This window comes from Chiloscyllium plagiosum, unplaced genomic scaffold (genome assembly GCF_037043375.1).
Source record: "Chiloscyllium plagiosum isolate Xiang-an unplaced genomic scaffold, Cpla_swu_hap1 HiC_scaffold_12, whole genome shotgun sequence".
In the NCBI taxonomy this organism is placed as follows: domain Eukaryota; kingdom Metazoa; phylum Chordata; class Chondrichthyes; order Orectolobiformes; family Hemiscylliidae; genus Chiloscyllium; species Chiloscyllium plagiosum.
The window spans coordinates 39,932,128-39,958,579 of NW_028270150.1; the positions used below are offsets into that span (position 1 = coordinate 39,932,128).

The 26,452-nt window shown below is 40.7% G+C and overlaps 1 protein-coding gene and 1 pseudogene across 1 annotated transcript in view; both read left to right on the forward strand.

Moving 5' to 3' along the window:
• Window positions 1-834: 834 nt before the first annotated feature.
• alcama (activated leukocyte cell adhesion molecule a) overlaps window positions 835-26,452 on the forward strand; it is a 312,067-nt gene continuing 286,449 nt past the window's right edge. The window contains exon 1 of the mRNA XM_043701077.2: window positions 835-1,160. Coding sequence (XP_043557012.2) covers window positions 1,094-1,160 — 67 coding nt within the window. The 5' untranslated portion in view covers window positions 835-1,093. The remainder of the gene's footprint in view (window positions 1,161-26,452) is intronic.
• The window catches only part of LOC148148522 (uncharacterized), a 134,656-nt pseudogene continuing 131,920 nt past the window's right edge, over window positions 23,717-26,452 (forward strand).

Sequence of the window (26,452 nt, forward strand, 5' to 3'; positions counted from 1 at the left end):
CCTGATGTTGTGAAACTTCTGACCAGATTTTTACTGTTTTTGTCATTAATATTGACAGTTCAAATTAATGTCTGCTTCCTTTTTGTCACTTGAATAGGAATAGACCAGTTTTTTTTTAACTTTGCATCTTTTCTAGATATGTTGCTTGGTTCTGAGTTAGCTCATTTTCATCATGATCAGTTTGAAGGCAATACAAAACAGCTTTTATTTATAGAGTGTCTTTAATGTTGAAATAAAGCTGTTTTGTGTGAGTGTAATTAAAGAAAAATCAACAGATGATTGAAGAGGTAGATTTTAAGGAGTGTCTTAAAGGAAGTGGAAGAGTCAGCAAAGAAGTTTAAAGAGGAAGATCCCAGATCCTAGCTTCTTGACGTCTTCACCATTGGAATACTCAGTTTGGGGAGAGCCAGGATGGTGATGTAAACAGGGGCAGAGTTGGAGGAAAACAAAGTTCTTGCCAGGACTGTAATGGCTGAAGCAGGTTCCAGACATAGGGAGAACGAACATGAGAATTTTAAAAAGCCCCTGTGGGTACAAATGTCAAGTGAAGCAACTCTGCAGTTGGAATCAGAGCCAGGGCATATGCAAACAATTGGGTGAAGCAAAGAGGCCAGGCAGGCTTCTTGTCCAACTATCAACAGAAGGTGGAGGAAATAATGACCTGCTCGATCATGCTTGTATTTCTGATTCCTCAGCAGGAGCTGGTGTGAGATGGTGCTGTGGCTGCCACTTTGGGGAGATCCTGGGAACTCCAAGTCCCGGCAGGCGTTGCGCCGCTGGTGAGTGCGCATGTGTTGGTGTGGTGTCGGGGGCTGAGGCTGAGACAGAGACATTCACCTGCTCCAGGAGCGCGGCTCTCGAGCTCCGCCAGACTGACAGCTGGCACCGAGGGTATCTGTCTCTGTCTGCACAGGATACACTCAGACAGACACCCACTGACAGCGCAAAATACTCGCAGCGAAAGTGCACGAGAAACTTCCGGAGACGAAAGCGGGGGGGAAAATAAAAAAAAAGTTTTTATTCCCCCCACCGTCAAACAGAGCATCCAGTTTATCGTGATCCGCAGCGAGAAACACTGTAAACAGACGGTAACATGGGAGCGTCCAGCACTGGAACCTTGCATCTGATTTTGTTTCTCCTGCTGGGGTTGGGGATGCGAGGTAAGGTAGATTGAATTGCCGACTGTTTTGTGTTTTTGTTAATGCAATCCCGGAGTGTTGAGATGTAGGGAATATTCTGCAACTTATTTTTGAGTTTATTCTGAATTGCCTCTCATGTACTCGGAAAGCCAGCAAAGGTAACGTGCAAATCTGAAGGCAAGTTAAAGAAGTTCATTGCTGTTTCTCGAACCATTGTTATTTAAAAAAAATACAAGCTTGTTTTATTGTTTTCGTATCTATGGCCAATACAGTTGTACTGTTTTTCTCTCTGCATATGTGTCTGTGGTACTGCAGTGTTACTTTCATGGTTACATTCTGCATTTAAACACGACTCATTGCACAGCAGCTCAGATTTGTTTGTAGCTCGGTTGAAGGAAAAGGCGGGGAGGTGATTATTGGAACTCGTTCAGCTAGTCGTGCAGGTATCACACCTGCAAAACGTGCAGATCGAATGTCCTTCTAATTTGTATTAAACAAAAAAGTTATGAAGCTTCGAGAAAGTAATCAAGGATTTATTTTCTTCTTTTGATCTTTTTAAAACATGGGGGGGGGGGGGGGTTGGTATTCTGATTACTTAGTGCGTGTCTTTTGTTTGGTGAATGACTGAAGTCATACAGCCGCGTTAACTTTCCATTAATATAACCGCTATTCCTTTCCCGTATTCCTGGACTGCGAGATTCTTTTGCGACTGACACGCAGGTTGTTTATTTCACTTTTTAAAATGAACGGTTAATTTAAAAAAAAGTAAACACTTATGCAAATACGTAACAATTCGTGACAGATTGATGCTGAACTCTCGACATGCTGCTGTCCCAGAGTCTAACTTTCACTGACTCGATGTGACATGAGTCACTTGCTCCAGAGAAGTTGCATTTGGCCTTTGGAATGCTTGTCCCGTGACCTTGTGCTGTTGATGGGAAGAGGTCAACTACACACTCCTAACTGTAGCAAAATCCAAGTTTGGAAGCCACTCAGTTTGCACTGTAATTCCAAGCAGAAGAAGAATAAAAAAAATCATGGGAAGACATGCGCTTTGAAATGGGTCCGGAAATTGAACTTTTTGTAGTTGTGAATTGCCTACTTTTTAAACTTTGGAAAGTTCAGTTTGAGCACGTTCCTTTTACACTTTTTTGCCACTCATTTGCAAGGGAAGTGGGCGTTGGTTAGCGATATATTATTAAAAGCGCTGCTGTCACTAAGTATAAATTGTGCAGACAGGATGTCGAGGGATGGAAACCTTTTGGATAACATCGCTGATGTAAAACTTCTAAGATAAAAAAGAAATATTGTTCCTTTTGTGCATTTTCCTGTTGTAGCTAATTGAGCGGGATTTAATGTGTGGTTAAATTCTTAGATTGCTTTGAATTTATTTGACTTGCAAGAGGGTCAGCATCAAAGTGTTCGCAGGAGGTTTGCTCAATATATTCTTGGTTGCTTTTAAAGTTTGAATGCTGTGCAGTTCTAGTTGTGCGTGTTTGATAATCTTCATTTTGAAGTGTAATTACATCAGGTGTTTACTCTTCAGAGATAATTGAATTCACACTGTAGTAGGAGGACTGATTTAATGTTGTGACAACAGTTGTGTTGGAGAACAAAGGTTGTTGTAAACTCCTACAGAACTCCTAAATTTGTGTTTTAAAAAATGCTGAAAACAAAAAAAACAATAGTAATACATAATTTATTCAACATTTCTAACTGGAAAATATAGATTAACACGTCATTTAAATTGAACAAATGTGTCTGAAATGTTAATCTATGTAATGCATCTGTTGTATTTTTAGTTTGCTGATTTTATTAATATAATTTTGTTCAGTACAAAATTTGTCCAATACATCTTGTTTTTAAGATCATAATATCACAAGCTTTGCTCATGTCCAATAGAGAATACAATGTTTCAATTGCTAACAATTTGTAGATGTACTGCACCTTATTTGGCAATAAAAAAAACAAAATGCGTTGTTCTTTTTGGATCTCTCTTGGTTGAGATCACTGTGATGTTTGAATGTACTGTTCCAACAGGTTCCTGTTTTCCGATCACAGCATTACGCTATGACAGTCTCGATTATCTCATTGTTTGTATCAGTCATTTTGCCAGTATCCAGCATATTGAGGTCAGCAGGACGAAGTAAAAATGAACTGGACAAATAGCACTTTTAAAGTTGATGAGATTCCCTATTTCAAGATTATTTATCATGGCTCTCTGATGTCACAGTGTCACTTTGAATGAAGAATATCTGGGGCAATCTGCTTGCTCTTTTGCCAACTCTTGGGTTATGCACGGATGTTTCCCAAGGCTTTCTCCAGTTAGCTCACTTGCTCCCCCTCTCCATTGATCAATGCTGTCACGTTTGTGCTGTCCTTTGTTGCATTTGTTCTCTTGAACTTAATACTACCTGTTTCTCTCTTCTCTTCCCCCCCCCCCCCCCCTTTTTTTTAGGAAACATCAATTAAATGAATTTGTCAAGTTGGGGTTTTGCCTAACTTCAACAGTCATGGCACAGAGTCCCAGTTACATTAATGTATTTAATATTTTGCTGAAACCAACTTTTTGTATAAATATTTCACACTCCCAAAGTGAGTGAATTTTAAAAGAAAATGGGAGGGCTAATATTATAATAAACAATCTCGTGGTATGTATTATGCTGGTCATTACTGTGGATTTACAATGAGGTTTGAACTGAACTCCTGTGGACAAACTGATAGCTTAACCATTTGGAATGGTTTGAACAGAAGGAGTGGATATGAACTGCGGTAAACTTACAATCAGAAATCGTTTCTAACCTTATGGAAAACAGGGTGTATATGCATGTCAGGAAGATGAGAAGTTAGGTGAAAGAATTAGTTTTCAGTAATAGATTTTCATGTTTAAAACCTTTGGGACACAAACATTAGATATCACAAATGTTATAAGTGATTTTGTCACTGCTGCCATCATGTGAAGATTGCTGCGACCTGCTGGAACTTATACCATCTGAAAGCAGAACGCAGGAAAAAAAAACCCTTTTTTAAAGTGGTCCCATGCTCTGTAACCTGGCAACCATAAAGGGTATCTTCACATCATGTTTGAGTGCTGGATCTGGGGAATTGTTAGTGTGACGCAAATAGGCTGTGTATTTTACTGTCAAAATTGAGGAATAGCTTCATAAATTACAATTATAAAAATCTACAGAAGCTACTCCCTTTATTTCTCTTGACTTGCTTTTTGTTAAATAGTCACATTTTTGTTTAGTTCAATGAAAGAAATCCCACTTGTATTCTGTAGATAGGGGAGTGCTAACCACGAAGAAGTATATCAGCATTGGTAAATTGGTGCATTTCCACTTTGGAGACCACTGATGTCAAATGCTCCCGGGTTAGGTGTAGCACAACCAAATGCCGGAGTAAGGCTCGCTAGTTAGTGTTCAATGTGTTTTTACTGTGTCTCTGGAGAGCCTTCCCTTTAAAACTAAGTGGAATTTCCAGTCATTGGGTAGGCAGTGGAAAATAATTCCTGCTATCTATCTGGGTGGTATTGACCAGCAAACAGGGACAGCTTTAGTGCTTTGGGTCTGCAGCATAAGAGTTACTTGTCATTTTTCTGAACAGATTTTATGCTTGAGTGTTTTGCAGCCAGCAGATTGTGGAGATCTTCATTCCAACAGGGAGGGTTAGATTCAATTCCAAATATTCAAGTTAATTTTATAAATCCCTGCATTACCTGGGAGAAGTGAGTGTGTTGGGTGCAGCAACCTTTTTTTCAAATGCAAGGTTTAAATTTGCTGTATCTTATTCAACTTGTGTGACTAGCTTGAATTTTAGGGGGCTCGAATGTTTGGGGGGTGGCACGGTCGCTCAGTGGTTAGCACTGCTGCCTCACAGTGCCAGGGACCCAGGTTCAATTCCAGTCTTGGGTGACTCTGTGTGGAGTTTGCACATTCTCTCCATGTCTGCATGGGTTTCCTTTGGGTGCTCCAGTTTCCTCCCACAGTCCAAAGATGTGCAGGTTAGGTGAATTGGCCATTCTAAATTGCCCATAGTGCTAAGTGCATTAGTCAGAGGGAAATGGGTCTGGGTGGGTTACTCTTCGGAGGGTCGGTGTGAACTTGTTGGTCTGAAGGGCCTGTTTCCACACTGTAGGGAATCTAATAATAAATCTAATATTAGCTGCTCTCAATGCTATTATTGATGGATAATTTGTTTGCATTGAGGAGACACCCTCAATAATTCATAAAATTGTAACAAATAATATCAGCTGAAGTGCAAATGAATTGATTGGGGATGAGAAGAACTGGTACTGCAACAGCACAGGGAGGAGTTGCCTGGATTATCACAGGCATGCAGATGTGGGAGCAATGGTCAACTCTGGCTCGTTAGTGGCATAACAGTAGTGAATGTTGTGAAAGCTCAGCTACGAAGAGCTGGAACGCATACTAAGGTGTAGATTTTTTTCAACCTGTTTTTGTGCTGTAATTAAAGCCTCTATATCTTCCCTAAAGTGAGGAACCCCATGGTGCATAGTGCACTCCAGTCTTAAAACTTTACAAAGGCTCACAATTCCCTTGGCATTTATATTCTGTGGCCTTTTTTGATTTAAAAGAAAGAATTACATTTATTTTTCCCTGTGATATTTTCATCTTCAGATGGTGCTTTTAATCTCTTGGAATCTTAGAATCTCACTGTACAAGAAGGATGTAATTTGGCCCAACGTAATCGTGCTGAATCTTTTAATATAGGGACAGGATAGCAATCTAACTAGTTTTGTGCCATCGGGATCAGTGCTGTGCCACAGTTATTTACTTATTTATATATTATACATACATGACTTGGATAAGGAAAGTAAATGTACTGTAGCCAAGTTTGTGCATGATACAAAAATAATTGTGATGGTAAGTGATGAGGATGACAAGATTCTGCAGATGGATATAGGCTAAGCGATTGTGTTCCCTGGCAATTTTTGCCCAATGTGGCAAAATATGATGTTATGCATTTTTGATGGGAACAGTAGGTGAGTTGAATGTTGTTTTAACTGGATGAAGACTCCAGAAAGCGACAGAACAAAGGGATTAAGGAGTCCTTGTCCATGAATCATAAAAAGCGAGCATCCAAGTTCAAGGAAGGCAAATGGAATATTGGTCTTTCCTTTCAAAGGAAATAGAGTATAAAAGTTTGGAGGTTTTGCTAAAACTTAAGACAGTATTCAGACCTAAGCTAGTTTTTGGACAGTTTTCAGTGGCCTATCTAAGGAAAAGTATACTGGCATTGAAGGCAGTCCAGGCAATGTTTTCTGGAATGTATATGGAGGGGCTGTCTTAGGAGAGAGTGAGTAGGTTGGGCCTATACTTATTGGAAGTTAAAAGAATGAGAGGCAACCTTATGGGTACATAAGATTCTTACTGGATTGGTGAAACTTGATATTGGAAATGTTTCTCCTTTATGGGAGAGTCTACGACCACAGGGCATTATTTCAGAATAAAGGCTCACATGTTGATGAAAGTGATATGGAGGAATTTCTTCTGAGGATAGTGAATCTATGGAATTCTTTACCATAGAGAACTGATGAGGCTGAGGCATGAGTATTTTTTAAAAATCAGTAAGGGAATCAAGGATTATGGAAAAAAGGCTGTGTAAAATGGAGTTGATGATTCTCAAATCAGACATGATCTTGTTGAATGTTGGAGAAGTCTTGATTGGTGAAATGGTCTACTTTTTTCATGTTGGAGGTCTGTGACTAGTGGTGTTGCACAGGGATCCATACTGGGATCTTAGCTGTTTGTGATATATGAGGACTTGGATGAAAATGTAGATGGGTGGATTAGTAAGTTTGCAGAAAGTAGAAAGATCGATTGAGTTGTGGATTGTGTAGGTAACTTAAAATAATACAGTGGGATATAGATCAGTTGCAGATTTGGGCAGAGGTGTGGCAGGTGGAGTTAAATCTGGTTAAGTGTGGAGTGCTGCAATTTGGAAGATCAAATATTAAGGAAAAGCTTACAGTTAATGGTAGGGCTCTGAGCGTCATTGATGTACAGAGGGATCTTGGGGTTCAAGTTGATTACTCCTTGAGTAGCCATTTTCAGGGAGCTAGGCTGGTAAAGAAGGTGTACGCCATACTTGTCTTGATTGGGGAATTGAGTCAGGATGTCATGTTGCAGCTTTATAAGACTTTAGTTAGGCCACTCTTAGAGTATTGTGTTCAATTCTGGTCGCCACATTACAGGAAGTATGTGGAGATGGTATAGAAGCAGTTTACTAAGGCTATAAGGAGAGGCTAGAAAAACTTGGGTCGTTTTCTCTGGAATGGCAGAGGCTGAGGGAAGACTTGATCGAAATCTATAAAATTGAGATGCATAGATAGACTCCGACCATCAACCCTTTTTCCAAGAGTTAAAATGTTTAATTTCCGGTAAGAGATGTGAAGGGCATGATTTGTTTGAGTGGGAGGAGTCTGGAACACACTGCCAGGGCTGTTTTGTGAAGGTGGATATGATAGTAGCATTTGAGAAGTTTAAGCACATGAAATGCAAGGAATGGAGAGATTTGGACCAAGGACCGGCAGAAGGGAATGGTTTAATTTGGTATCACGTTTGGCACAACATTGTGGGCAGAAGGGCCTGTTCTTGTGCTGTACTGTTCTGTGTTCAATGTTTTTTCTGCTCCTATGTCTGTCTTATGAAATATTTCTACTTGTGATAAAATTTAAAATTCGAGGTTACAGGTACCGTATGGTCACTTATGGGAAATTTAAGAGGAACTTCTATACCCAAACTCTGGAGCATAGTAGCACAAGGAGTTGGTGAAATAAGTAATAGAACCATTCAATGGGAAACCATACAAGTCCAAAGCAAAATGAATTGAATGTAATGCTGATCAGATTTGATACAGTAGGGTGTCAGCAGATTAATAGGAGAGTATATATTAGAGTAGATGATCTGAATTGCTTAATTCTGCTGTTGCTGTATTTTAGATCACCTTCTTCAGTTTTCATTTTAAATCAAGGGCTACACATGCTTTACCTTCCAAGTTCTAGGATAGAGATTTAATGTGTAGGCTAGATCGTACATGCAAGGACTTGTTGAGAGAAGGATCCAAACAGCTAGTGGTCCATCTGAGGGTCAAGGAGAGCAGACAAGGAAAACTTTAAGTTCCACAAGATGAATCCAGGAAAGTAGCTGACTAATTTAGAGCCACATCTTTACAGGCGATAATCTCAAGAACTATGTCTCAGCTGTACTTTAAAATAAGGGAGGACCCAAAGAAAATTAATGAGTGACTAAAGGACCGTTCTGGAACAGACGGGTGTTATTCCACTGGACTGGGTTACAACTAAATACGAAGGTAGCTAATCTGCTGGTGAAACAGAGTTAGGGAAACAATGAACTACTTAGAACAGGGGCACCACAAAAATAGGATCATCGAGGACCAATTAATGGTGAAGGGAAAAACAAATATTGGTCTCTCGGAAACTAATTTAGCAAGAGGAATATGGGAATGAAATTGAATAAGCTAGCTGTAAGATTGGAAATGAACTAAAAGTGGGAGGCAAGAAAATGGGTAGGGATTAAATATAAAATCAAAATGTCCAAAACACACAGGTTACAGTGTAGGAACTAAATGGGGTCTGGGGAGGGATGTTGGTTGTGGGTGGGGGAAGGGGTGGTGGTGGTGGGTGGATGGCGGAGTGGGGATTGTACGCAGGATGAAATTGTTTTACCACACAATCTTAATTTAATCCGCTATGAATGCAATCCTGGCTTCGAACAAAGGCAAAATGTCATAAGCATGTCAATATCTTTTCTATCCTTCCCTGTTGAATATATAGAAAAAGGGGGCAGAAGCATATTATAGGAAAAACTGCTGCAAAGAGGGTGAGGGTATTTCTAGCAATGTCAGTGATTCATGAGCAAGGATTAAGAAAGGGCTTGTTGCATTCGTAGATGTTTATTATTAACTTACAAATTACGGGAAGGAAATGGAAGTGGAAAATTGTAGTCAGATTAGAGATGAACAGGAATATCAATGTTATTGTTCTGGGAAATTTGAATTATCTGCTTATTAACTGAGCCATAGATGAAATAAATGGAATTCCTAAAGCATAAACAAGGCTGCTTCCTCTAGCTGTATGCTAATGGACATGAGCAGAAGTGTTGCAGTGAAATGTCTAATTAAATAGATTAGGTAACTACATATGGGTGAGTTACTTGTGAAATTTAACCACAGCATATTTCTTTTAATGCTCGATCAGAAAGGGAAAATAGTCTGCACAAAAGCTAGAGCATCAGATTGGATATGACCAGATTTTAGAAAGCTGAAGATCCCATCTGTTGTGTTGCACTGGAAGAAAGAACTGCCATACAACTACAGAATTACAGTGAGAGATTTTGAAAAAGAGTGATTGTAGTGTATCTGTGCCTTAATGGCAAGTATAGAAGCTTTGAGCTGACCTGAAAGAATGCAAAAGTTAGAAATAAAATTGAAGCAGAAGGCCTGGAAAAATAATAAAAAATGCTTGAAGTGGCATGGGAGGATATGGGGTCAGGAACAGAATAAGTACCATGAGGGTATTAGAGGAAGAATTTTAAAACGATCAGACGGAACTCTGGAAATTGTACAGGTATATCAGAACAGAAAGAAGAAAGCTGAGAAGCCCTCAAGTGAAGTGGGTTCTCAATTCATAAAAGGTGACCAAAAAATGACAATTATTTATTATGTTCTTCACGTTAATTTTTACCAAAGAGCAGGATATCAGAGAAGTGACACCTGAAGTTATTGAGACCAGAGTAATTATGTAATGAAGGGTCGCGAGAAGTCATAAATATTGTTGATACTATTTCAAGGGCAAGCAAGAACAGGGAGCATGTAACATTTACACGACACAAGAACCAGACAATGAACATCTCCAACAGGGAATCTAATCATGGCATCTTGACATTCAATGGTATCACCATTCGTGAGCAACCCACTATCAATATCATGAGGGTTGTTATTAACCAGAAACTGTACTGGACTGACCATATAAGTAAACCATAGAATTGTAAATGACATGAAGCTGGTAAGAGTTGTAATTTCTGAGGAGAGCAGTGTAGAACTCCAGAAGGGCATTGTAAACTTGGAGTGGTCAGATAGGTGGCAGATGAGAATCAATGCAGATAAGTGTGAGGTGATGCACTATGGTCATAAAAAACATTAATACACAATATAAAGGTACAATTCTAAAGGGATTGCAGAAGCAGGGACCTGGTGCGTAAGCACACACCACCATAAAGGTGGGCAAGTGGAGAGAGCACTTAAAGCAGCATAAAGTATCCTCAGCCTTGTTTATAGGGCATAGAGTACAAGAACAAGTAAGTGATGTTGAACTTCAAGCCATTTGTTAGAAGTCCTCTGAAGTATTGTACAATTATGGTTCCATATTATAGGAAAGATATGCATTGGAGAGAGTGCGGTTGTGATTTTCAAGAATGGGTTCAGGAATGAGAAACTTCCATTATGAGGATAAATGGACGAAATTGGCACTGTTCTCCTTGGGGAGAAGGCAGCTGAGAGAAGACTCTTTTTCGAAATCATGAGCAGGATTGATAGAGTAGACAGGGAGATGTTCTTTTAGAGTTGGAAAAGCAAGAATGAGCAAGCATACCTTTTAAAATGATTGAAAGAGAAGCAAGATTGAAGGGAGAAAGGTCAGCGAGTTTGCTGGGACTGGAAGGTTTGAGCTATAGGAAGAGGATGAATAGGCTGGGGCTTTTGGCCCTGGAGAGTCTGACTGAAGGCTGACCTTAGAGGTTTATAAAATCATGAGGTGCATGGATAGTGTGAAGAGTCAAGGTCTTTTTCTTAGCGTGGGGGAGTCCAAAACTAAAGAGCATAGGTTTAAGGTGAGAGGGAAAAGACTTAAAGGGGACCTGAAGGGTAACTTTTTCATGCAGTAGGTGGTGCATGTACGAAATGAGCTGTCAGAGGAAGTGGTGGAGGCTGGCACAATTACAACATTTAAAAGGCATCTAATATGTATGAATAGGAAGGGTTTAGAGGAATATGGGCCAAATGCTGCTCAATGAGACTAGGTTAGATTAGGATGTTTGGTGAGTATGGATGAGTTAGACTGAGAGTACGTTTCCGTGCTCGAGTTAAGAGGATGGAATGCACTGTCTGGAGATGTGGTGGAGACGGGTTCAACTGAGGCATTCAAGAGGACGTTGGATGGTTTATTTGAGTAGGAATAGCTTGCAAGAATGAAGGAAAAGTAGTAGACCTCAGTGCGTAATGATGCCTCAATTGAAGAGCCAGTGCAGGTATGATGGGCATGAAAGGTGTCCTGCACCGTAAAAGTTCTGATTCTGAAGTACTTGGAGGTATAAGAGCAAATCAGAGGCTAAAACTCCTGCAGTAAGGGACTCATCCCTGACTCTCAAAAAGACTGTCCACCATCTACAAAGGACAGGTCATGGAAATAATGGAATAACTCCCACTCCATCAACACTCAAGAAACTTAACACCATCCAGGATAAAGAAGCCTGCTTGATTGGGACCACATCTGCAAATATCTGCTACCTCCACTGCTGATGCTCAGTAGCAGGAGTGTGCTATCTTTAGGATACACTGTAGAAATTTGCCAAAAGTCCATAGACAGCACCCTCCAAATCCAAAACTACTATCATCTAGAAGGACAAGGACAGTAGATGGGATCATATCATCTGCAAGTTTGCCTCAAAGCCATGCACCTTGAGATCATAAGATGTAGGAGCAGAAGTAAGCCACGGAGCACAATGAGTCTGCTCTGCCATTTAATGAAATCATGGCTGATCTGATAAATCCTGAAACAATTCTTCCTGTTTTCAATTTGTTGCCTCTGGGAATGAATCCTAATGCTTGGTTTGCTTTTTTGGATGATCTTATTAAGCTGCATTTTCTGTAATGGTGGATCTCCTGGCTTCTATTCCTTTATTGAGACTCTTGAGTGCAGATCTTTGCTACTAAAAAGGTTAGCTTGAGTCAGAAAATTTTCCCAACTCAGCAAACCTGCCTTGGTTAAAGGATCGCATTATTGCTCTAGAGTGCACAAGAAATAGAAGCAGCAGTGAACCATCTAGCACATTGAACACCACTCAGTGTGATTATGACTATTCGTAGGTATCCGCTTCACTTTCTCATCCACTCTGCAAATCCCTTGATTCCCTGAGAGGCAAAAAATCTTACATTCAGTGGTGACACATTGCCAGCTGTCTGGAATAGATATTCAAGAGATTCACAAGTCTTTGCATCTCAGCCTTATGTAATCAACTCCTTCTCCAGCCAGGAAACCACCTCTTAGTATCTAAGCTGTCAAACCCTTCCATAATTTTTGATCTTTAAATTTTCCACTAGAATATGGATCTAATTTACTTAACCAGGCAAAAGTGAGGACTGCAGATGCTGAACATTAGTGTGTGTAGTGCTGGAAAAGTACAGCAGGTCAGGCAGCATCCAAGCAGCAGGAGAATCGATGTTTTGGGCAAAGGCCTCATTTCTCACGAGGGGCTTTGACCTGAAATGTCAATTCTCCTAATTTACTTAGCCTCCAATCATAGTAAAACCCTGCCATTCTTGTTATCAATTTAGTGAACATCCATTCTTGAATATGGAGACAAAGTTACACATTATTCTAGGTGTGGTCTCACCTTAGCCGCCATCAGTTATAACAAGAGTCTCCTTGAAATAACAGCCAACTTGCAGTTTGCTTCCTTAATTGCCTGGTGTTTCTCCATGCTAATTTTTGGTGATCCCCTTATGAATATAAAGTGTGTGCTGGATTTAGATGAGCCCACTCACCCCAGAAGCAGTTGCTACATGGCCATGGGAGTAGGTGAGTATGGTGATAGGCTGGTTAGAAAGTGCACCTAGAATCTCTGGATTGTCATCAGTTTTAGAAGATGTTAGGGTCTCTAGCCTTCACGGCTCATACCTTTTCACCCCTTGTGACCTCTAATACTTAATCATGTTTCCATAGAGACTTATCAAGTGAACACATGAGCCATGAGGAAATTTGGAATCTTGCTGAGATAAATGTCATCAGTAGCCTCTGGGAAATGTCAACAAAAACCCAATTATCTGGTCATGAAACTCCCCATGTTTTATGTCCTCTATATCTTTCTTCACTGTAAACACTAATGCAAAATACTTATTTAGTATCCCCCCCCCACAAACTATTCTCTCCCGAGGGACTTTTTTTGTCTTTTAATGTATTTGTAGAATCCATTTGGATTCCTTAACCCTATTTGCCAAAGCTTTCTTATATCCCCTTTTTGGCCTATTGATTTCCCTCTTAAGTATACTCCTACTGCCTTTATATTCTTCTAGGGATTCCCGAGATCTCTGCTGTCTATACCTGGCATATGCTTCATCCTTATTCTTGACCAACACCTCAATTTCTGTAGTCATCTAGCATTCCCTACACCTGCCAGCCTTGCCCTTCACCCTAACAGGAACATGTTGTCTCTGGACTGTTATCTCATTTTTGAAGGCTTCTCATTTTCCAGCTTACTCTTTAGCTGTGAACATCCACCCCAATCAACTTTTGAAAATTCTTGCCTGATACTGTTAAAATTGGCCTTCCTCCCATTTAGAATTTGAACATTTAGATGCAGTCTGTCCTTTTCCATAACTAATAGAATTACTTATGCTAGCCCCAAACTGCTCCCCACTGACACCTGACTCACCTGGATTGCCTTATTTCCCAAGAGTAGATCAAGGTTTATACTTTCTGTAATAGGTATCTCCACGTACTGAATCCGAAAACTTTCTTGTACTAAACATGGGGAAACAAATAGCAACATTTTTCAAAATGTCCATATAGCAGAGAAGGATCTGCTGGACATCTTAAAATGCATAAAGGTGGACTTTTATGGACCTGATCAGGTGTACCCAGAACTCTGTGGGAAGCTAGGGAAGTGATCGCTGGGCTCCTTGCTGAGACATTTATATCATTGATAGCCACAAGTGTGTGCCAAACGACTAGAGATTGGCTAACATGGTGACACTATTTAAGGAAGGTGGTAAGGCAAAGCCAGGGAACTATAGACTGGGGACCCTTGCATTGGTGGGCAAGTTGTTGGAGGGAATCCTGAGGGACAGGATTTGCATGAACTTGGAAAGGCAAGGACTGATTAGGGATAGTCAGCATGGCTTTGTGTGTGGCAAATCACGTCTTAAGAATTTGATTGAGTTTTTCAAAAAGTAATGAAGAGAATTGATGAGATGCTGGAAAATGGGACCAGATTAATTTAGGATATGTGGTTGATGTGGATGAGTTAGACCGAAGGGTCTGTTTCTGTGCTGTACAACCCTGTGATAGGTTCAGGCTTTTATTTCATGAGTTTAAAGAATGGGAAGTTTTCAACTTAAGCAGTCTTTATCCACTATTTGCGAGTATTTATGCCAGCTCCATCAATCAAAACACTCATTGCAAGTTAAGTCCTTGCAAGAGCTGAGTGGAATCTGTTTAAGCTCAGCAGTAAATTCAAATGGCCCAGCTGAATTCTGGTTTCTTTCTGCGATTCACATCTCACCTCCTTTCTACTGTTGGCACAAAGAGAATTCCAATAATGGGGCATAACTTCCTCATTTGAGTCTGAGCTACCATTTCAGCCCTTGTCCAAGCAGTTTGTGGCCTCCTAAATTTTGCTATGAATTTACAGCCCCTTTTTATATGTGGCTAATTCATTAAAATATTATGTATATAGTTTGTAGCTTTACCAACAGCTTTCTCTCTTTTTGTCCTATCTTTCCTTTGGAAATTTTAAAATCATACTTCTGAATCCTGAGTTCACATCGTTAACATTGCTCGGCACAGTTTTTGTTACCAGCATTGAAACCTGTGGAATCCCACTTCCCAGTTTTGCAAGTAGCTCCCCTTAACCCTTACTTATTTTCAGTCAGCAAACTATCTATTCTGTTGCCTACCACTGACTCCACACGCTGTGACCTTAAAATGCATCACAGAGTCAAAATTATTATAAGCTTTTACAAAATGATTTGGATGCGAGCCTAAGAGGTACAGTTAGTAAGTTTGCAGATGACACCAAAATTGGAGGTATAGTGGACATCGAAGAGGGTTACCTCAGATTACAACAGGACCTGGACCAGATGGGCCAATGGGCTGAGAAGTGGCAGATGGAGTCTAATTCAGATAAATGCTAGGTGCTGCATTTTGGGAAAGCAAATCTTAGCAGGACTTATACACTTAATGGTAAGGTTGTAGGGAGTGTTGCTGAACAAAGACACCTTGGAGTGCAGGTTCATAGCTCTTTGTAAGTGGAGTCATAGGTAGATAGGATAGTGAAGAAAGCGTTTGGTATGCTTTCCTTTATTGGTCAGAGTATTGAGTACAGGAGTTGGGAGGTCATGTTGCGGCTGTACAGGACATTGGTTAGGCCACTGTTGGAATATTGCGTACAATTCTGGTCTCCTTCCTGTTGGAAAGATGTTGTGAAGCTTGAAAGGGTTCAGAAAAGATCTACAAGGATGTTGCCAGGTTTGGAGAATTTGAGCTATAGGAGGGAGAGGCTGAACAGGCTGGGGCTGTTTTTCCCTGGAGTGTCGGAGGATGAGGGGTGACCTTATAGAGGTTTACAAAATTGAGGGGCATGGATAGGGTAAATAGACAAAGTCTTTTCCCTGGGGTCAGGGAGTCCAGAACGAGAGGGCATAGGTTTAGGGTAAGAGGGGGAAGATATAAAAGAGACCCAAGGGACAACTTTTTCATGCAGAGGGTGGTGCATGTATGGAAGGAGCTGCCAGAGGAAGTGGTGGAGGCTGAGACAATTGCAACATTTAAAAGGCATCTAGATGGGTATATGAATAGGAAGGGTTTGGAGGGATATGGGCTGGGTGCTGGCAGGTGGGACTAGATTGGGTTGGGATATCTGGTCGGCATGGACGGGTTGGACCGAAGGGTCTGTTTCCATGCTGTACATCTCTATGACACTCTGACTCTAAAAGAATTGAATAGCCCCTTTTGTAACCCTAAGATGGAGGAAAGGTCATTGGTGAGCAGTTACATATAATTCACAATAGGGAAATCTGCCAATTGGAGTAATTGGTGTTTTGTTCCACATGAAGCTATGTCTACATCTAATTATCAGCATATCGTACAATCCTTTTTCCTCATCCAGCTTCTCCTTAAGTTAAACTCTCCTAGTCAGACCTGGGACACTGGTTTGGGTGAACATCTGAAGTAATGACCTTGAGTTAATAGACTTCCAACAGCAACAACCATCTTTATTTGTATTGTGATTCCATCCACTGGGAAGTTAATTTATTAATCTAATATTGTACTGGTTGTCCATCTAAATATTTGGTCCTATTTGCTATTGCATTTCTAGTTGTGTTTCTAATAATTTTTTAATTTTGATATTTATTTAGTCCTACTTGGATTCCTCAATTTCTCCCAGAAAGCTAGACTTTTTCAATTTAATTTGAGCGCAAGTGGCTTGAGGTGCTCAGACTAACATCCCCTTCATTTAGATAATTACCTGTTGTTGTTCTTCCACTGCTGCCTGAGTTGGTGTGACAACAGACTCCAATACTAGCTTCGAAAACTGACCTCCCACTGTCTGAGTTATTTTAATTAGGTTCAGCAATTCTGACCTTGAGCAATCGGAGGTATTTATCTGAGTCAACATCAGATGTTCAAAACTTCCAGGTCTTGCAGGAATGGTACGTCGTAGTCTTCTCTTGAACTGATGATTTTTGGACTTAATTAGTTGTTAAACTTTTTAAGGCTTTTATTAATTGGATATAATGTGACCTAGTCCACTTGGCACCATTTCCTCCTAATTACTGAAAATCTGTTTTAAAAGTCTGTATTCTCACCCTTCTCCCACTGTGCTATGTGATGCATTTTTGGGATTTGTCACCTCCTGAAAAACTTCATTGAGTTGTCAAATTCTTTACAATTACAGATATGTCATTAATTAAAGAATGTTTTGAATCTTAACTGGCTTTAACCCCCTGATTTTCTTCCTTTTTGGAAGTGTTGGAGTTAGAATGAGGCAGTGTGTGTGTCAATTTACACTTGTCAGCAGACTCATGGGGCAAAAGAGTTGAATTTCATCTTATTGTTGCCAGGCATTTACACACATACTTTGTCTTAGAAGGTCACTATGTCGACCAGCACTTTGCAGAAATATATTTTTTTAAATCACCTAATCCTGTTCCACAGCCCTGGCTCAGATCAGCTGACTCTTTATAGGTACCTTGATGAATTGAACTGAGCACTTCACTGACTTGTGTGTCTATACTACTATCTGTATACACAGGTTAATGCACTAGTTGACTCACTTAAAGCTTCTGTACATTCTCCTCACTTTACCCAACTATCAGGAGTCAGGTCTTCAGCTCTTGTATTCTGCAATTCATTTTCTCTCTCTTCCATTGAGACTCATCCTAACACCTATCCGTTTGACCAATAATCTTTCCCAGTAACGCTTTTTGTATAAATTTCCTAGCAATTTCGTTTGACTCCTACAGCCATTCTTTTCTGCTTACACTTCTATAAAGCACCTTGGAACATTTTTCTACATTAAAGTCACTGCAACAATGCACATTTATTGTACAGAAAAGCCAAGTCTGGTAAATTGCTAACTGCAGAAACATGTCGTTGGAGTAGAGCAGATAAATCTCATTTTGAAATGTAACCTGACTAACATCTGAAGGAGAGATTACGTTCCATTAACGTTTTTTTAGTTTGTGAAAAGGCTTCTCAGCTAATGTTCTACCCATCAGACCAGAGAAGATAAATGAAACAATTCCAGTCTGCTTCCTTGTTTGCTGTTTATTCTGCAGGAAGTTGATGACAATTAGGAAATGTATCTAAATTGCAGTCCATTTAATCACTCCTGGCAAAGAGCTACAAAATTAGGTGCAATCTGTTAATCTGTCTGTGGAGTAAGGGAAGGAACAGCCAGTGGGTATTTTTGACTTACAGGTTCCTACAAAGTTAGATGAAGGGCAGGTCAAAAGTTCAAAAATGGAGATGGTTTATCTCAAAACATTTGCTGAATTTTAAATTGTTGAATTTCATCAATGGACATTTTACAAAAGAACAATCCTGCACACCTTTCCATCTCTGCTGACATCAACCATCACCCTTTAGTGTTTAAAATGGTCATTTGCATGGGACAAGGAATAGATGTGACCTTTTGAAATTGTACCCGAGCTCTACTTAGAACCCTCAAGTGAAGTGGAGAGAAAAAAGTAGAAAATTGGGGAGGAGTGAGAAAATGTAGTGGCAATAGAATTATGTTTTCAAAATGTAAGTAGGGTGTGATTGGAATACTCTCCACTTGCAGAGGTGAGTGAAGCTCCAAGAATATATAAGATGCTTGACCCCATCCAGGATATAAGAACCTGCTTGATTGGCACCACATCTATAAATATTAACTACCTCACCAATGCTTAATAGCAGCAATGTACCATCTTGAAAATGCACAGCATAAATTCACTAAGCCTCCTTGGATGGCACCTGCATCTAGAAAGACAAGGACGGTGGATGCGTAAGAACAGGACCACCAGCAAGATCCTCTCCAAGCCACTCACCATCCTTACTTTGAAGAATATTACTGTTCCTTCACTGTCACTGGGTCAAACTCCTAGGATGCACTCTCTCTAATGGAATTGTATTTACATGAAATGGACTGGAGTAGTTCAAGACAGCAGATCATTGCCACCTTCTCGAGCAACTAGGGTAATAAATGCTAGGCCAGCTAGCAATGTTGACATCTCATGACTGAACAAAATAAATGTTCATGGTAATGGAGTTAACTCAAATAACAGCTCACCAGAACTGGGACTAGGCCATTCAGCATCCCAAACATTTGGTAAGATCGTGGCTAATCTGATGGGGCTTCAACTCAACTTTACTTTTTTTCCCCCTCCCTAGAACCTTTTGACTGCCTTGTTGATCAGAAATAAACTTAACTCAGCCTTGAACATATGCAATGTAGCTTTTGCAGCTTTCTGGAACAGAGAATTCCATGACCTCTCAACCCTATCAGAGGAAAAATATTCTAATCCCTGGCTTTTTAAAAAATGATGTTTTTATATTCATTGTTGCATTTTTTTTAATAAGTTTGTAACCAGTGCATTTGCTTTTTATAACTGCAGTCAGTTCTGATATAACGCGATAGTTCCATGCTCCTGCAATCTCGAGTTATAAGAAAATCATGCAATAGCTGCGCCATTTAAACTAATGGGGTCGGAATAGTGTTATGGCCAATACAGATAAGGAAAGTGTATTGCACACAGTTATAGTGTCCTTACCCTGGACCAAGGCACCTGGGTTCAAGTGACACTTGCTCCAGAGGCATATTATAGCATCCCTGAGCAAGTTGATTAGAAAAATAGATTTCATTTTTTTAAAAAATAAAAAGAATTTTCAAATAGAGGTAGAAGGACAGTTTTGGTTATGTTTTTGTCATAATTTAAGGATCTCATTGAAAATATTTAACCCAAAATTCATTATAGAACATAGAAATAACATAGAACAGAACAGGCTCTTCGGCCCTCAATGTTATATTATGATAATTCTGGCTGTAAGCTCTTTATTGAAATTAATAATTAATCCTTTCATATTATGCAGTACAATTTTTTAAACAGCTTTTTCCTTGGTTAGTTAATCACATACTTAAAAATGTGTTGCTGGAAAAGCGCAGCAGATCAGGCAGCATCAAAGGAACAGGAGAATCGACGTTTTGGGCATAAGCCCTTCTTCGAAAGCCCTGAAGAAACGTCGATTCTCCTGTTCCTTTGATGCTGCCTGACATGCGCTTTTCCAGCAACACATTTTTAAGCTCTGATCTCCAGCATCTGCAGTCCTCACTTTCTCCTAGTTAATCACGTACGTATGGTTTTAAGAAACTGTCACAAATGCATTCTATGAACTTGCCCTCCAGGCTGCCTTTGCCAGTTTGATTTGTCTTGTCTGTATGAAGGTTAATATCCCCCACGATTATTGCATTATCTTTGTCACGACTCCTTTTATTTCTTGATTACCTTTGTGTTCAATAGTATAGCCACTGCTAGGGGGCCTTTAAACTATACCCAGCAGCATACTCTGACTATTGATCTTCCTTGTTCTCATCCATACTAATTCTATATCCTGATCTTCCATGCCCAAAGTCCTTCCTCATCACAGTCCTTTAGCATTTCTTAGTGTCAAGGATACTCTTCTACTCTCACCTCCCACCCCATGCCCCCAAACACTTTTTCTGTTTTATCTGTATTTTCTTAATGACAATTCATAACCACGCACCAGTAATCAGTATTAGGTCAGATACATTTGACCTATTGGTGGTGTTAGTTTACCTGTCTGATTCGGAGTGCTCTGTGCTTTTAGATGAAAAATCTTTTTTTGTACATTTCAATTGCATCTTATTTGCTGATGTGTTCATTGTTAAACTCTGGATCTTTTCCTGCTGTTTTGTGCTTATCTTCAATCAAATCATATTCCTTGTCTTTTTTTCTCTTTTAGGTTTCTAAGCTTCTGCTCACCTGACCGGCAGCATCCAAACCAGTGTAAACTACTTAATTCCATCTCTCTATCAGTGCTTGCTTTTATTTCTACCTCAGCCTGTTGCTGTAGACCTGTCTTGATTAACTTCTCGTACAATCTCATTATCCACTTTCTATCAGCTATCTTCAGTCTTCTATAAACTTCACCTGTAGGGGCCCTCTTGTGGCACAGTGGTCCAAGCTCTTGGACTGAGACCCAGGTTCAAGTACCCCCATTCTCCTGAGGTGTGTAGTAACATCTTTGAACAGGTTGATTTAAAAAAAAAGGTAAACTCTAACTGTCTGTGCAGCCACAGCGCACGTCCTATCCCTAATCCCCTTGTCCACCTGCTCTGCTGACTAATGCTGGTTCCTTGCTCTTTAAGTTGAAAATCTTTTCATTGATTAAAAATCTCCTCGTAGCATTGCCCCTTGTACTCCTACAATCACATTATATCCTGGGTTGTCTTCCTAATGCTGTATTTGTGACTTGTACTTTCTGTGCATCCTGCCATCTGTAGAGGCTATTCAGCTCAGTGTTTGTGCCCACCTGAATAAACTAGCTACCCATTTTTGTACCACTTTCCAGCACCTGCACTGTAATCTTGTAGATTATAGCACATCTGGTGCAGATCCAGATTCCTCCTAAAAGAGGTTCGGGTTTCCACTTTAATCTGCTTCAACAACTAAATGAGGTAGTGAATTCCAGGCATCCACAATCCTCTGGGTGAAAAAGATTTACTTCATGCCCCCTCTAATTCTTCCACCTTTAAATTTGTGCCCAATATAATCGAATCTCTTCAATGTGGAAACTAGTCCACGTGGACCCTCCAAAGAGTAACCCACCCAGACCCATTCCCTTATTACTCTACATTTTGTCTGTTGTGGTTCTGTTCGCCGAGCTGGAAGTTTTTGTTGCAAACGTTTCGTCCCCTGGCTAAGCGACCTCATCAGTGCTTGGGAGCCTCCTGCAAAGTGCTTCTTTGATGTTTCCTCCAGTGTTTATAGTGGTCTGTCCCTGCCGCTTCCGGTTGTCAGTTTCAGCTGTCCGCTGTAGTGGTTGGTATATTGGGTCCAGGTCGATGTGTTTGTTGATGGAGTTTGTGGATGAATGCCATGCCTCTAGGAATTCCCTGGCTGTTCTCTGTCTGGCTTGCCCTATGATAGTAGTGTTGTCCCAGTCGAATTCATGTTGCTTGTTGTCTGTGTGTGTGGCTACAAGGATAGCTGGTCGTGTCGTTTCGTGGCTAGTTGATGTTCATGTATGCGGATTGTTAGCTGTCTTCCAGTTTGTCCTATATAGTGATTAGTGCAGTCCTTGCATGGTATTTTGTACACTACATTCGTCTTGCTCATGTTGGGTATCGGGTCCTTCGTTCTGGTGAGTTGTTGTCTGAGCGTGGCTGTTGGTTTGTGTGCCGTTGAGTCCTAGGGGTCGCAGTAGTCTGGCTGTCAGTTCCGACCATACATCAGGAGCATCTTGAAACCGGAGCAAACCCACGCAGACACGGAGAATGTGCAAACTCCACACAGTCGCCTGAGGCTGGAATTGAACCTGGGTCCCTGCTGCTGTGAGGAAGCAGTGCCAACCGCTGAGCCACCATGCTGCCCAATCGATTGAGCTAGGTTAGGGGAATCAGGCCTTCCTGTCTACTGTATCCAACACCTCATCATTTTTTACACCTTGATTATGTCACCCCTCGGCCTTCTCTGTTCTAAGTTAAACAACCCTAACTTAACCAATCTTTCCTAATAACTACACTTTTCAAGCCCTGGCAATAGTTTTGTAAATCTCTTTTGTACGCTTTCTGGTGGGAATTGTCTTTTCTGTAATGTGGTGGCCAGCATTGTATACAACATTACCTGTGGCCTAACTAATGTCACATGGTTCCAGCATTATATCCTACTTTTGTAGTTGTGATGATTGGAACAAGATCAGCCAGAATGAGTTCCCTGATTGGTGCTGTTAACCGAGGCTAATCAGTAAGTCCTAGCTGACAGATACAAACAGACCAATTGAGGGTTCTGCTCACTTTAGGAGCCAGTTCTGAGCTAACTGGGTCCATGTACTCATGTAAATAAAGGGTGACTTGATGTGATACTGGCCTTCACGGAGTTATTTCAGTAGGCGTTTATGACATCGATGACAAAGCCTTCACATAGGCCGCCTTTACAGTTTTAAATACCTGTCTTGCCACCTTCAAAAACCTGTGGACATGCACTTCAAGGTCTCTCACTTTCTCTATCCCTCTTAATATCCTCATGTTTATTGTGGAGAAAGTGAGGACTGCAGATGCTGGAGACCAGAGTTGAAGAGTGTGGTGCTGGAAAAGCACAGTGGGTCAGGCAGCACCTGAGGAGCAGGAGAGTTGAAATTTTGGACGGAAGCCCTTCAGGAATCCTGATGAAGGGCTTACACCGGAAACATTGATTCTCCTGCTCCTTGGATACTGCCTGACTTGTGCTTTTCCAGCACCACACTCTTCAACTCATGTTTATTGTGTACTCCCTTGGTTTCTTTGTCCTCATTAGACCATAACCTTTCACTTCTCTGGATTAAATTCCATTTGTCACTGTTTGACCCACTCGCCCAAAACATTGAAGTCAGGCTGCATTTAGTTGGCAGCCATCCTGTTCACTATCTAGTTGATTTTTATTTTCTCTGCAAATGAGACCAGGTGTGCGGCATTCAATTCAGACAAACCTGACCTTTACAAGAAATTCAGATACCACCTCTAAGGCCATTAGAGATACCAAAGGCAGTACTGTACTAAGTTGGAGACCCAAACTAACCACATGGATACCCATTGTCTGAAAGGTCTACATGACATAAGGTGCTCCAAAGTGAACCGAACAGAATAGCAGATAAAAATATATCGCTCCCTGATGTGCTCATTCTGTTTCACACTGTTTGAACAGAAGGTCAGCGAAATGGTATCTGCTCTGACCAGCCTCCGATGCACCTGTTCCCTCAGTCACCACTGCAGACACCAAGTTAGCCGCCTTGAGAGTGAACCCATGAAAAGCGGCTGGCCCAGATGGAGTCCGTGGCAATGCACACAGGTACTGTGTGCAACAGCTGGTGGGAGCATTTGCCGACATCTTTAATCTCTCTGCTACAATCTGAAGTCCCCACCAAGAAAACTGCCATCATCCCGGTACCAAAGAAAACACATGCAGCGTACCTCAGTGACTACCGCCTGGTGGCTCTGACCTCTATAATTATGAAGTGCTTTGAGAGGTTAGTAGTGGCTCATATCATCTGTAGCCTCGCATCTTGCTTTGATCCCTTGCAATTTAACCACTAATGTAACCGGTTCACTGCATGCTGTCTCCCTAGCTGTACTCTCGTCCCTGGTACATCTGAACAATAAGGATACTTACATGATTCTATTTGTCAACTACAGCTCAGACTTCAACACTATAATCCCAACCAAACTAATCTCCAAACGCCGCGACCTAGGTCTCTGCTCCACCCTCTGCAATTGGGTCCTCAACTTGCTGACCCACAGACCCCAATCAGTGAGACAACAGCACCTCCTCCCCAACAATCCTCAACACCAGTGCCCTGCATACTCAGCCCCTTATTGTACTCCCTTTATACTCATGAATGGGAGAGGCCAAATTTGGTCAGAAGTCCATCTACAAATTCGCTGCACACCTGGTCACATTTGCAGAGAAAATAAAAATCAATTGGATAGTGAACAGGGTGGTTGCCAACTAAATGCGACCTGATTTCAAAGCTTTGGGCAAGTGGGTTAAACAATACCATCGTTGTAGGCCATCAAACACCATCAAACAATGACTAGACAGGTTGCAGGAACTAGTGCATGGTGGTGTGGTGTAAAGATAACAATCTCTCAACGCCAGCAAAACTGAAGAGCTGATCATTGACTTTTTAAAGCAAGGAGGAGGGCACATCCCTATCTACATCAGTGAAGTTGAGGTGAAAATGGTCAAGAGCGTCAAGTTCCTGGGAGTGACAATAACTAACAATCTGTCCTGGACCACACATGTAGATGCGACGATCAAGAAGACACGATAATGTCTCGTCTTCCTCAGAAGACTAAGGAAATTTGGCATGTCCATAAAAACACTCACCAACTTTTACAGATGCACCATAGATAGCATTTTATCTGGATGCATCACAGTTTGGTTCAGCAACTGCTCTGCCTAGAACAATAAGAAACTAGAGAATTGTGAACACAGCCTAATCCATCTTACAAGCCAACCTTCCATCCATTGACTCTATCTACACTTGCTGTCTCAAAGGCAGCCAATATCAAAGACCCCTCCCACCTGATTATAATCTTTCTCAACCTCGTCCATCAGGCAGGAGATACAGAAGCTTAAACACTGGTGCTAACAGGTTCAAGAACAGCTTCTTCCCCACTGTTAGTAGACGTTTGAATCGACCTCTGAAATTTCAAATCTAATGTTGATCTTGCTTTTTGTGCACCTTTGCAGCCATTAACTTTCTATTCCTCACTCTGTTCAATCCCCTTATGATCTTTGTATACTATAATCTGCCTGTACAGCATGCAAAACAAACTTTTCACTATCGAGATACAAGTGACAATAATAAATCCCAATTCGGTCTCCTAAATTTAAGTTTAAATCACTAATAAATACCAACAGCAAGATAGTCAACACGGAGGACCACTGAAGCAACTTTCCATTTGCATAAGCAAACACCAACCAGTCGGCTTTGTTCCCTGTCACTGAGTCAGTCTTGCATCCAACTCGCCACATTTCCTTGTATCCCATGTGCTTTAATATTTCTAAGCAGCCTGCCATATGAGTTTATCGGATGTCTTACTAAAATCCTTGTAGGCCACCTTCACTGCCATACCCTCTTCAATTTTCCTTGTTAGTTTTTCAAAAAAAATCAGTTAAGTTAATAAAGCACAACTTTCCATTAACACAACTATGCTGTCAATTCCTGATTAATCGGGTCTTTCTAAATAAGTTAATTGCACCTCTCAGTACTGATTCCTTTCGTGTGTCCACCACTGACAGCAGGCTGACCAGCCTATAAATATTTGGCCTATCCCTCCTACCCTAAATGGTGCAACGTTTACCGACTTCCAGTTTTCTGTTATGGTATCTATGTCTAGTGAGGATTGAAAATGATCCTCTATTTCCTCCCAGACTTCCTTTACCAGCCCAGAATATAATGAATCAGGTTTCAGCGAGTTTTCCATCTTCAAGGAGGTCAGTCTTTTCTCTACTTCCCTGCTCATGCTGCTTATTCTATCTATTTCACACTCTTCCATTTTAATTAGAATTTTGCATCATCCGTCTCCTTTCTGAAGACAAAATACAGAGCTGAGGAATTGTTGAAAGGAGAGTAGAAGTTGAAGCTTTTTGTCTTGTACTCATCTGAACTGGGTTACACGAAACAGACCTGAAAGAGAGGTCATTTCAGTGTGGATGGGCCGTCATCTTGGTCTCTTTTCTCTGTATAATGTAGCTCCTGAAAGCTTGCTGTTTGTCCGACCCTTTAGTTCCTCCTAGTGCCCTTGCTGAGTGGGATTTTTTTTTTATAACTGTCTATGAAGTACTCTAACTTGTCTTATGTTAAATGTGATGTGAATGAATTGTCAGAGACTTTATCACTTATTTTGTTGAATTGGTGTATTACAGTTGGTCTTCTTGGTGATGTTGAACAAAAAAGGGAATTGGGAAATTTCCCATCTAGTTTCCCAATCCTATCGGAAAAATGTTGTGAAACTTGAAAGGGTTCAGAAAAGATTTACAAGGATGTTGCCAGGGTTGGAGGATCTGAT